Source organism: Triturus cristatus, chromosome 7, assembly GCF_964204655.1.
Source record: "Triturus cristatus chromosome 7, aTriCri1.1, whole genome shotgun sequence".
NCBI lineage: Eukaryota > Metazoa > Chordata > Amphibia > Caudata > Salamandridae > Triturus > Triturus cristatus.
The window spans coordinates 1,092,380,429-1,092,393,489 of NC_140590.1; the positions used below are offsets into that span (position 1 = coordinate 1,092,380,429).

The following is a 13,061-nucleotide window of genomic DNA, read 5'->3' on the forward strand; positions in this document are numbered from 1 at the left end:
AATAGTAGGGATTTGTGTAGGGACACAGTCATACAAACAACCAGTCACAAAATAGACCATTACTATTCAGAGGCAGCACTTTTAAATTAACTACGGCCTAATATACAACAAAGCAGTTGTACATTTAATCCAGTCCCACCTTGCAGTATGTCTAGTACTACTCAAATGTACTGCAACATATTGCCTTAGAATATAATGGTGACAGGGACTTAAAAATCACCCTATTGGAAATAATGTAAATAATTAAATTATTTTGACTTTTAATGTAGATATATGTATTGGAATTAAATTTTAAATGGTTATTTTAGATTTAAATGTAAACATCATATTGATAACTTAGAAAAAAGCAAATAAAAATACACTTTAAACATTTTTAAATTAATTAAAAACATATTTACTTATATTTTACTATTATTAACATTTTTAAAATGATACTTATCATGAAATAATATATATAAATTAAACAATATATTTTAATTATTGAATTATTTTATGAACAGTTAGTATGTTGAAACATGTTATTTGATTAGTTCTAGGTTAATAGTAGTTATTTAATTAATGAAAACATGTTTTAATATTTTATTTTTTTATAAATAAGTGCCAGTTATTATTTTTCCCTATATGTATCATAGGGACTTCCCCACACTGGTGGTGGCGGAACTGTGTCCGCTTACAAGTGAAAAAAGCTACTAGTACTAATTTTACACTCGAAAGTTCAATCTTAGATAGCTCTACCCAACACTCCTATGGTTTAAGGAGGTGGAGACTTGTAGGTCTGTACTAAGGTGTACATCTATACTTGGAAAAGATTGCTAGCAACAAAGTATAGATTTACACCTGGGAGTTTGCATACATTTATACATGAGTAAATATACATGTGTAAATGTATTATGTAAATAGAGCCCTAAGTGTCAAAGTTCATATGTTTTAAAGAGTGGTGACTTTCACAATGCAAATGTTCACTATCCATGAGATGATTCTTTATTGTAAATGCAGCAGTATGTGAAAATGATGCATTCATGATGCTTTCTTTTGTAATATCATGAGGTTAACTTTGCACAAAATTAGTATTCTATTATTGTAGATGCTTTAAATTATGTGTTATTCAGGACAAACAACCAAACTTAAGACCTCAATGGCTGAGGCATTTACGGTACCCAGTAAATAAAATTACCCATTGTTGAGGTATTCACAGGACCTGGTAAGTACCATTGCCCAGTGATGAGGTACCTAAGGGGTGAGGCAGATATCTACTTATTGAAGTTTTTTTTTACTTGAAATGAGGTATAACATGGAATTTATAATTAATATATTTCTACATCAATTATAGTGAGGTAAGAACTCATTGAGGGTTGTGGCAGTCAAACATTAGAATGAACAAAAGGACTTGGATAGGACTGTTAGATGTACATCTACTCATCTTAGACATTATGGATGGTGGGGATTGTGCTTTGTTCATGTTACTACATTTCTTGGAGGCCCTTACCAAGGTTGATCACAATATTCTGATTAAAAGAATAAGAGAGTTGATAGAGATTGCTGGGGGAACAGATACATTGGTTCAGTCCTTTTTAGGGGATGGGCTGGTCAGAACTTGTAGAGGAGATACATCATTCTTCCAAGAAAAGGTCATGTTTGGGTGCCTTCGTGGCTCTTGGCTGACCCTTACCTTTCTTATCTTATGTAAAACCATTACATGAACTACTATGAGCATCAAAATCAAATTCCACAGATATACCAAGGTCTCCTTAATATTGCTCTATATTTGTAAATATAAAGTAAATGCAAGTAAAAAGTGATGGAGTTCTCCCTATGGTATAAGTAAAATCATTGTGTTAGGGAGCCTGTGTAATGCATACCCTAGTGTAACACCAACATGTTTCTGCCTCCACACTTCCTACAGAATGATCCCTGCCTCTCTGCTTGAATAGCTAAGAGATAGTACTGCACCAAATGTGCACTTGTTGATTTACTTTCCTCCTTTAACTCACATGAAACCCAAACGCTGACCTTCACAGAGAGAGAATTCATAATTCTTATGATCCAATTTTGAGAGAGGTTTGCAAGTAGAAGAGACCCTGTGAGGTAAAGCACTGTCTTTTCAACTGCATATTGCAAAAGTTTAGTCAGAGCAGGACTATTTTCAGATGCTTCACTTGCAAGTCCATTGCAGCCTGTCAAAATGCCAGCAGCATACAAAGAAGGAAGAAGGTTGCAGCTAAAAGGCAGCCTTAAAGCCCTGCAATAAATGAGTTTTTCAAATTGTGAACACCTGTGCAGATGCCCTAGCAAATAACATTTAAAAAAAAACATTTTTGTATAACTACTGAAACCCCTAATCAAAAAATGAATCTAAGGAAAATAGAACTAATAAAGAATGGAATGCTTGAATTAATCTTAGCCACTAGCAATTATTGGTGCATTTTCCAGTCCATCGAATGTTGATCACCATGCAACCACAGGCAGGATCTAGCCATATACAAATTAGCCTTGGTATTTCTACAGTGAGACAGTCCAGTTGAACTAACATGCTATGTCCCCTATAAAGGTGGCCATTCGGACAGGACTATTCCCATAAAGCAGGAACAAGGATGATTGATATATAGCTGATCTGTGTCTGAAATGGCATCAATGTTGTGTTTTCAAGTCAAATCAAATAACTTTATTTTGGCAGACTGTGCTATAAAAGTATGCAATGAAAAGTAGCACACAGTGTGAATTAATAAAATATTAAAATCCACTAGGCAATACAATCAATATAAACTAATTCTATAAATATATATTTCATAATGAAATAAACAGCGCCACAAGTTAGAGAAAGTGGATCAATTCATAAGTGAGATGAGGGTTGGGATTCCAAAGCATACAGTAGATCTCACAGATATCATCAACAATAAGACATAAGAACCTAAAATGCAAAATACAGTACAGTGCATAAAACATTACATTGCCTAATTTACAAAAAAGCCTCTGGTGATACTAAGGAGAAAGTAGCCTTCTTCTGAGGAATCACATGCAACCCAAAAATGTGGCAACTGCACGAGAATCTGATCTAAGAATTCTTAATGCAGTACTATGACTACATGTCCCCAGCTACTTGCAAAGAGGCTTGATCCATTCTTGATACAGGCCAGCATAGGCTGGACAGGTGAACAAGACATGGGCTATGGTTTGATCAGCATTATTACAAACAGGACACAGAGCAGAGTTATCATAAGATGCCCATTTACAGGTAAACGCTTTCAATGGTTGAAAGTAGAGTTTCCTGACCAGTGGGACACTTATACAGTCCCAACAGTGTTCCAGGACACTAGTTATTTTAAAATCAAGAAACCCTTCTGGCAACATGGCTCTGGAATCTATAGCAATGTTACTCTGCATAAGCCAAGACCAATATTGATTTTTCAACAGCAATTTGAGACTGAATCTCCCAGAGCTCCTTCATGCAGAGTTCATGTTAGACTTGGCTTTTTCAGCGTGTTTGCCCCCCAGACTTTTTTGCTTCTTGGCCTCCTGTTTTTGACCCTGTTTTTGTTGGTTTTAGGACTCTGGGCACTTTACCACTGCTATCCAGTTCTAGGGTGCAAATGCTCTCCCTGTAAATTGTGTTTATGGATTGGTGATTACATGATTGCCATATATGATTTATTTACTGGTAATTCCCTAGTGTAGTGTACTGTATGTGCCCAGGGCCTGTAATCAGATGCTGCTAGTAGGCCTGCAGCACTGATTTTGCTATCCATATGGGCAGCTATATCAATGTTACTCTGCATAAGCCAAGACCAATATTGCTTTTTCAACAGCAATTTGAGACTAAATCTCCCAGAGCTCCTTCATGCAGAGTTCATGTTAGACTTGGCTTTTTCAGCGTGTTTGCCCCCCAGACTTTTTTGCTTCTTTACCTCCTGTTTTTGACCCTGTTTTTGTTGGTTTTAGGACTCTGGGCACTTTACCACTGCTATCCAGTTCTAGAGTGCAAATGCTCTCCCTGTAAATTGTGTTTATGGATTGGTGATTACATGATTGCCATATATGATTTATTTACTGGTAATTCCCTAGTTTAGTGTACTGTATGTGCCCAGGGCCTGTAATCAGATGCTGCTAGTAGGCCTGCAGCACTGATTTTGCCATCCATATGAGCAGCCTCTAAATGTAACTCAGACCTGCCACTGTAGTGTCTGTGCACAGTTTTGTACGGCCATGTCCACATGGTAAGTGCACCCAGTTGCCAGGCCCTAACCTTCCTTTTTCTTACATTGAAGACACCCCGAAGGTAGACCCCAGGTCGCCCCAGGGTCAGGGTGCAATGCTTGTGAAAGATGGGACATGTACTGAGGTGTAGGACATGTCCTGATAGTGAAATACAGTGTATTTTGTTTTTCACTATTGAAAGGCTATCTGTGTCATAGGATAGAATGGGAGTATACTTATAACATCTTATACATATAACTTGCTTTGGGACAAGATAGAAAGATGGAGTTTATCATGCCAGAACTCAGAATATAAACATGAATATTTTAGTAACGATGATTTTTATATAGTGTGTTTGAAAATACAATTTTTAGAAAGTAGGTATTTTTATGCTTAGCCCACCTGTGTGCCTCTGTTGGTTTGTGGATTGACTGTCTGGCTTTGGAGTGACAGGGGCTGGAGATGTGCATTTTCTCAGACAGCCACTGGGGGGGGGGGGGGTTGATGTGTGTCCTGCCCTTCCTGAATAAGTCAGGACTGGCCTGAATAGACCTGGGCTGCATTCAGTCTAGTGGGAGGTGTTTTCACTATCACCTGAATAGGCCTGATCTGTATTTAGAGTGGTGGGAGGAGATTTTCCTAGCACATGAATAGGCCCTCTCGGCCTTGTACAATGCTGTCTCCACCTCCTGCCAGGAAATTAGTCCAAAGAGGAAAGAACTGGTTTGGGACCAGTACAGATACTCTGAGCCCAAAAGAACAAAGAAAAACTGAGTATAAACATTGGGGCCCAGACCCCAGAAATGTAGATCACTGCTGAACTAAGGAACCTGCCAGGAAGAAGAGCTGAAAAAGCTGTCAGGAGGAACTGCTACTTTGCTGTGTTCTCTGCTGTGTTGGCCTGCTGATTGCTGCTTCTGTCTTGAGCAGGGAATGGACTGGATTGTACTTTCATCATCCAGCTGTTAGAGTTCTCTCCAAGGGCTTGAAGTACAGCTTGACTCTTGTTGGAAGTCTCAGGGAGATAGAAGATTTCAGAGAATCAAGAAACCTGCCAAAAAGATGAGCTGGAAGAGCTGGACTGGAGGAGTAGTGCCCCTTTGCTTTGTTGGTGCTTTGTTGGGTTGGCCAGCAGTTGCTGCTTATGCCCTGGGCAGTGAAAGGACTGGGCTGAACTTTCTTTACTTGTGATGAGTATCTCCAAGGGCTTTAAGTAGAGCTTGCCTCCTGTTCTGAAGTCTCAGGGACCGCAAAGACTTCACCGACCTCTGGGTTCCTCCTCAGGAACCATGGTTTAACTTGCCACAGAGAGGGAAAAGCAACCACCTCCATCTCTGTGTCCTGAAGGCACCGCAGAGTGCACCAAGACATCTTGCACCACAACCCTGGTCTCACCATTGAATACGACTGCCACCGTCGCCAACCAAGCCATGCTTGCACCGTGACCTGTGGGCACTGTACTCCGCACCACCTCACTTCAGTACACCACACTGGTCTCACCGATGCCATTGCTGCCTGCTGACTTGGACACCTATAAACGCATCATGGCTGGGGGCACCGCTTTATGTCTCATGAGGCACCTCCTCGTCCCACACTGCAGTCTGGGCTGACCGGTGCCAGCTCCCGCTAACCGGCTCTGTCACTTGCACCATGACCTGTCAGCACTGCAATGAGCACCGCCACACTCTGCATCGTAGCCCTGGTATCAACAACACTGCTGGACGAGCATCACCGAGCCGCTGCCTGCACCATGCCTTGAGGGCACTGCACGCTGCACCGCTATACTTTGTATTGCAACCACAACAGTTACCACAACTGACTCGCGCCAACGTGTCAGCTACAACAAAAAGGTACTGTTCACTAGTCTGCCAACACATGGACTGGAGTGGTCAGACAGAACTGTTGGATTCTGTCATTTTCGGTATCGCGGACCGACTCCAAGGAACTGAATTTTAAGGTTAATCTTGTAAAGTGCATATTTTTAAGTACTGTATGGTGGATTCTTACCGCTTTTGTCTTTTTTGACTATCTAAAGTATTGGATATTTTTCAAAACTTGTGTGGTGTCCTTTTGTAGTGTTTTCACCGCATTACTGTTAGTTATGTGCAAATGCTTTACACACTACCTCTGAGGCAAGTCTGACTGCTCATGCCAAGCTACCAAGGGGGCAAGCAGGGGTTCCTGACTAGGAAGAAGGGTCCCTACTTTGACAAAGGCACAACTATGCCAACTAGAGACTCCCGTTTCTAACAGTTCAGCATTTATTTTACTATGGGTGAATCACATGATTTTGTTGATACTATCAGTGTTCAGAACAACCTGCAAAGCAGCAGCATAATGAAAAAGTTCTGGAGTAAAACTAAATACTCCTCCAGAATGGCTGTGGGCGATACATGGGCTTATCATCTATTGCCTTCCTACCCATATAAAGCAACAATGGAAAGGTTGGAGTGCTCAGAGGAAGGAGAGCTTATTCTTTGCTGCTTATACTAGGACACTGATATTGGAGTTCAATATTACAATATCTGAACAGTAATTCAAAACCATACTTGGAAGAACCCACAGCCTTAGCTTTGTATATCTGGGGAAAGGGTGCTATTGGTTTCCTAAAGGAGGCAGAATGTTCCTTGGAAATAGCACCTGTGATCTGCTTGGGTCTAAGAGTCATTTTCTCAATGTGAGGCTTCCAAGACATGGATAAGGACAATGTGATACCCAGACAGTTAAATGAATCCACCCTCTCAAGTGTCATGCCCCATAGCAGTAATCTACTTTTAAAGGTTTAATGCTGATTGAAAGTAAATAACTTTGTCCTTGCTACTTTGATCTTCAAACCACAGGAGGTGCAAACTACTCAAAACAGTGTAGTTAGTTAGTGTTGGAGTCCACTAAGATTTTTGGAGATCAATTAGGTGTCATCATCAAGTAGCAACATAGGTGTCTTAGGTGTCGCTAGAATGGGGCAGTAGTGGTGTGCTGATATAAATAGTGGACTATATCATTAAGATATAAGGAACAAAGTGGGAGCCAGGACACAGCCCTGACAGACTACTTTATTTGCGGGAATCCAATCAGTAAGCCTGCCCAGGTTACCCCGATATACTCTGGCATAATTTTCTTTTTGCAGACAGATGACCAAAACTATGAGATCAAGGGGCATACCCATTACTCGAAGAACCTGCCATAATTTAAAGTGGGGAACTAGGTTGAATTCTGACTTGAGATCGATGAAGGCAATATATAAGCTGCCTCTGATGATAAGAACCATCTTCCAAAATTTCTGAATGAATTGAAAACCCTGAACAATAGTGCTAGTTTTCTAGTGAAAACAGATTAAAGGGAGTTATCATCTTGTATTTTGCGACCCAGTCATGGTTTTGAATTTTTTGGATACAGTCTATAAGCCTTATTGGTCCTGGCAGGTAAGGATCTGTCCCCCTTTTTAGAAACAAGAATAATCTCTGCTCCCTTCTATGAACTCGAGATGGAAGCTCCCTCTACTATGGCATTGGCATTGACAAAGGCAAGAATATACTTGGGTCAATTTTCTCAATCATAGACAAATAAGTCACCTGGAATATCATCTGGTCCAGAAGCTCTTCTAGTGGTAATATCATTACTGGAGGGGGATGTGAGTCTCATGCTCACTTAAACAATACCACAATGCTAATGTCGAATTAAGCTAATACAGGCCGTGGGTTGCTTGTGTTCCCATAACTGAAGATGAGACTTCACAGTTTGTTTTGACCTTTCCTATCAAAGCAGGACCAATGATGATTTGTATGCAGATCTCTGGTGGGGCATAGTGGGTAAAAAATGATGAATTGAAAAGTTGACTGCCAGAGTCTGAGACTTTTTCTGCATGCATTATTTCCATTATCTTTGTGTTTTGATGAGTGTGACACTTAATTGTGGCGAGTATGCTCAGATGTGAGTCCTGTATACCCCCCAAGATTCAAACAATTCTTTACTAACAAGGCAAATGTATGTTAAAACTGATATGGATTGGAAGTGTTCTTGTTCAGAGAGGACCTGGCTTGTTATTATGGATGGGACATTTCCTTTTGGACCAAGGTTGATTTTCAGGTACCTTATCTCTGTCTGAAGTGGCACAGTAGGTGAAAAACCATGGACTGGAAAGTGGACTCAACTACCAGTGGCTAAAACTTTTCTTTTTGCAGGCATTTTGCCAATTATCACTGTATTTGAGCTAAAAAATGATGTTGAAGCATGTCCAGTCAGAGTTAAGAACTAAGAAAACCACCATTTTTGTGTTTGGGCATAACAATCAAAGCAGGTAATGCGATATTGTTGCAACATCTTAGTGCAACACTGCATTTAGAAATGTGGCACAGGCTGCCTTCTGCATGTGTTTTACTGTCAATACAAATTCTCTCAGGAAACTAAACACACCCTGGGAGCAATATGTAACTGCAGCACCTACTTCTAGCTTATTATTTGTTCTTCCTTCAAGGTATTTTTTCAAATGTAAAAAGGCTCTTACAAACCAGCTTCAGAGCCACAATGCTATTCATCCGTGAAGATTAAATCTTGATGAGTCAACATTAACATTAGAAGATTACTTTTGGGGTAAACAATACTCAAATTTGAGCCTTAATCTCCTTAAGTTTTTCCTTGAAGTCACAGACATTTAATTTTAGTCAAAATCATTTTTCTGAGATTTCCCTTGTTTAAACAAAAAATAGTATACCCTCTCTACTGCTCCCTATCCTTTCCCAAACCTGAACTCTTTCTTTATCCTAACATATTACCTTTAATCTATCTGTCACCTTAAATCAAGTGACAGACAGGAGTAAAGGGCTGACATTTTCTCATAGGAAAAACAGAACTAATTGCCCAAAGATTTGAAGATCGGAATTTCAATTTTTAAGACAACGTTGTGCTAGATAAAGATGGTTAGAATTTATAGAATCACCTAATTGAGCAAAAATATCCAATCATTAGATGAAAATACAAAATTAAAGAAAGCAAAAACTGACAAGTGTTGATAACCGCTGATACACATGATGAGGATCAAAGATATTTATTGCCAACCACCTTTAAAATCACTGCTTTATAGGTGAGTCAAGGTTAAGTCAAATATAGCTCATACACTCAAGTACCTCCACTTAGTAAGAACTAAATTCTACCTTTTCTTCTGTCATTCATTTGCAAGATTGATTAAATTTATCATAGAGGATTTACAAGAGAAGCGATAGCAGTACAAACTACTCACCCACTCATGCAAGGCATCATACAAATAAGGACTGGTGTACCTTAACCAACGCAAAACCATTTACCAGCCCACTAGGAAACTCAGATCCAGATTCCTTGCTCTGTCGCTTCTGCCAGACATACAGCAGAGGCTGCTCCTTCACCCATCTAGGTGCTAAGACCTGGAATTACCTCCCCCTGCATATCAGAGCCTCACCATCGCTCTTGCAATTCAATTAGGACCTCATGACATGGATGTTCAATCAATAGGAGAACAGGCAGCATTATCTGACAGCGCCTCAAGACCCTCATGGGTGAAGCAGCCACACTCTACAAATCCTGATTGATTGATAGATACGTTCATTTTTCTAGCATCTAGCTGTTAAGCCTAACTTAAACCCTTATGCTGAGCCTCTACCATTGGGCTAATGCAGATAACATTCCTAACAATTCTGTGCAATCAGTCGCCATAGGGTTAAGCCAATGCCTTCCACCATATTGATTGGTAACACACAGCATCCCCACAGAAGGGTATATAGGAATATGTGCTGTATATTGAAAATTGACGCATTTGTCTGTTTAAAATAAACAATTTGCTTCATTTATTCTAGATCGGCGTTTCAAACATTTTGTAAATCAAACACTTCATATATAAAAATAAACTATGCTGAAAAATCCCTAACACAAATTAATTATAAAGGATTTTTACCAGTGACTTGATCAGATTCGATGCTGGATTCTCCACATTATTTACTGTGTTTTCCTAAAACACAAAAAGTCGAACAATTAATGAGTTTATAAAGTACTTTGAAAGCTAACAAGTATATTGACAGTTTTCCCCCCAATCTGCAAAAAGTGCACTAATCAGCATAAAAGCATTCCTTGCATTTGGCTACATTCATATCAGAGTATCAGATAATATGCACCTTGGGCCAAAGCCCAGGCCGGGATTTTGCTGAAATGTTCAGCTCCTCACGAAGATGCAGTTACCTTGCATTTTCTGTTTTTATGTAGGTGGGAAAGAGTTTAAAATACTTCAAAGCAAAGGTGCAACCACCCTGGGAAACAGCCTTTACATTGCATTAATTAGCACGCAGTGCCTTTACCATCCATTTTTTATCACACAAATTTTTACCACACATACGAGTAGTCCTCAGTTCAGACTCGTGCCTTTTGCTTAAATGGTGTAAATCTGTTCAGTACATCCAGAGAAAATTAGAGTTAAAAATATAGATATATCTGGGCGGAGCCTAAACACACATCTCATCGTGAGATCTGATTGGCTGTCAGTACTTCATCCAAGAAGTATTGGCAGCCATCTTGGGACCAATATACATGATAGCACCTCATTAAAAAGCATTGCAGTTAATAGAAGGTTTTAAGACATTAGTTACATTAGAAATCATTTGTTGATGGTACCATATTCATTTTAGGAATTGTGGTGTGTTCTACTAAGGTGATTTTACCATGTGAAAAAGCCTTCTGCTGTGATATCATGAATCATGTTTGAGAGAAAACTATTTTCTCATGCTTTTCCCACAGAGGTTTGGAAGGTGATCCTGAAGCTAAACTGAGAGCATATTTTCTGTAAATTCACATTATCTCTCTCGTAGTCATGTGAGAATGAAGTCTGACCTTCTCAGTAAAACATGTACATCCAACAAGGCAGAGACTGTCAGTTGATTCCTTTGTGTTCTACTGCAGCTTCCCAGAGTGTTCTAAAGAACAACTAGAGCGCTAACAGTCTTACTTATGACAAACGTATTGCACACCTGAAGCCATCTTGATTGGAATAAAGTGGTAACATTTAATTTAAAAAGGAAGAAAATGAGAGGGTTCATTTTGCCATAGAAAGTATGATTAGTGCTGCAGACAGAAAAATTAGGGCACATTTTGAATGACTTCTCAAATCCTCTTCTATTTGTTTAAAAAAATTTTGACATGCAGACTGAAACATTCACTTTCAACACCAGCAGCAGACTTCCCTGGTGAGCAGTAGCTTTACTACAGTGATCTAATAAGCAACTAGAGTGCTAACATTCTGAATTTATGGCAAATGTGTGACACATCTGAATGCCTTCTTGTTGGAAGCAAAGTAAAAAACTAGGGGTGGGCGGAATTTGCGTAATCGCGTTACGCAAATCTCCGCGAAACGGTAAAAAAGCCCCGCGAACATGCAGAAATTCCGCGAACACGTGGAATTGCTTGTTCGCGATACTTTTTTCCTGTTCGCAATCGCTGTTTGCGTGCTCGCGGTGAAATATCTCGCGAACACGCATATTGAGAACGCAAACAAGCAAAAAATTTGGCGAAGTTGCGGAACGTAGATTTTTTTGCAATTTCGTGTTCTCCGCGGAACGCGAAATTACCCAAATTTCGCAAATTCCGCGAACGGAACGGAATTTACCGCCCAGGCCTATAAAAAACTGAAAGTATTTCTTACTGGGGAGACTGTAGTAAATGAGGAAATTAGGAAACTTCATAACAAATAAGTCTCCCAAAATGGCCACCAGAGACAAAAGAGCCCAAATGTAGCACAAATATCACCCAGATGTAGCCCAAGTATAGCCCAATGACAGAATGTCCCAGAGTGTTCTAACGAACAACTAGAGCGCTAACAGTCTTACTTATGACAAAAGTATGGCACACCTGAAGCCATCTTGATTGGAATAAAGTGGTAACACTTAAAACATTTAATTTACAAAGGAACAAAATGAGGGGGTTAATTTTGCCATAGAAGTTAAGATTAGTGCTGCAGAAAGAAAAATTAGGGCACATTTTGACTTCTCAAATCCTCTTCTATTTCATAAAAAAATTCTGACATGCAGACTGAAACATGCACTTTGAATACCAGCAGCAGACTTCCCTGGTGAGCAGTAGCTTTACTACAGCGATCTAATGAGCAACTAACTAGAGTGCTAACATTCAGAATTTAAGGCAAATGTGTGACACATCTGAATGCCTTCTTGATGGAACTAAAGTAAAAAACTGAAAGTATTTCCTACTGAGGAGACTGCAGTAAATGAGGAAATTAGGAAACTTCATAACAAATAAATCTCCCAAGATGGCCACCAGAGACAAAGAGCCCAAATGTAGCCCAAATATCACCCAGATGTAGCCCAAGTATAGCCCAATGACAGAATGTCCCAGAGTGTTATTATTGTTATTAGTGCCTTAAAAGTGGGGCTGCGGGGGTCCTATGCGGTAGCTGGGCCCAGTTCAAGTAAAGGGTCAGGGTCAGATGGGGCCCCTCTGGTGTGTAAGTTAATCATTACCAAGAGACAAATGACACTCGGTGAGTTTGATTTCCCCTGACACAATGGTGACCACCGTTTTAAGCATGCTATTGATGCTACTGGTGACAGGGCGTGCATTTGTTTGCCCGATGCGCTTCCCCATGATATGTTTTAAAACAAATAAAACAGTTTGCAGCTGTCAGGGTAAGCCAGGAATTTAAACTTGAACTTGGGGGCACTCACCTCATTGCATCTGAAGGCCTCGTAAGGGGGTGGCACTGCCCTGCCTCTTCCTGTCGCTGAAGGACGCAGATGGGCCCACCCTGGGTGTGGCCCGGGCACGCCCGCGCATGTCCTTCACTGCTGGAGCGGCGATGTACTTTTCCGCACCGCCTGACACAGACACAGTGATGTCAGTGC

At 40.1% G+C, this 13,061-nt stretch overlaps 1 protein-coding gene across 1 annotated transcript in view; it reads right to left on the bottom strand.

Annotated features, from left to right (window-relative positions):
• LOC146811146 (uncharacterized) overlaps positions 1-13,061 on the bottom strand; it is a 206,484-nt gene that overhangs the window by 115,922 nt on the left and 77,501 nt on the right. Inside the window, exon 6 of the mRNA XM_085618212.1 lies at positions 10,115-10,168. Within this exon, the coding sequence (XP_085474338.1) occupies positions 10,115-10,168 (54 nt within the window). The remainder of the gene's footprint in view (positions 1-10,114; positions 10,169-13,061) is intronic.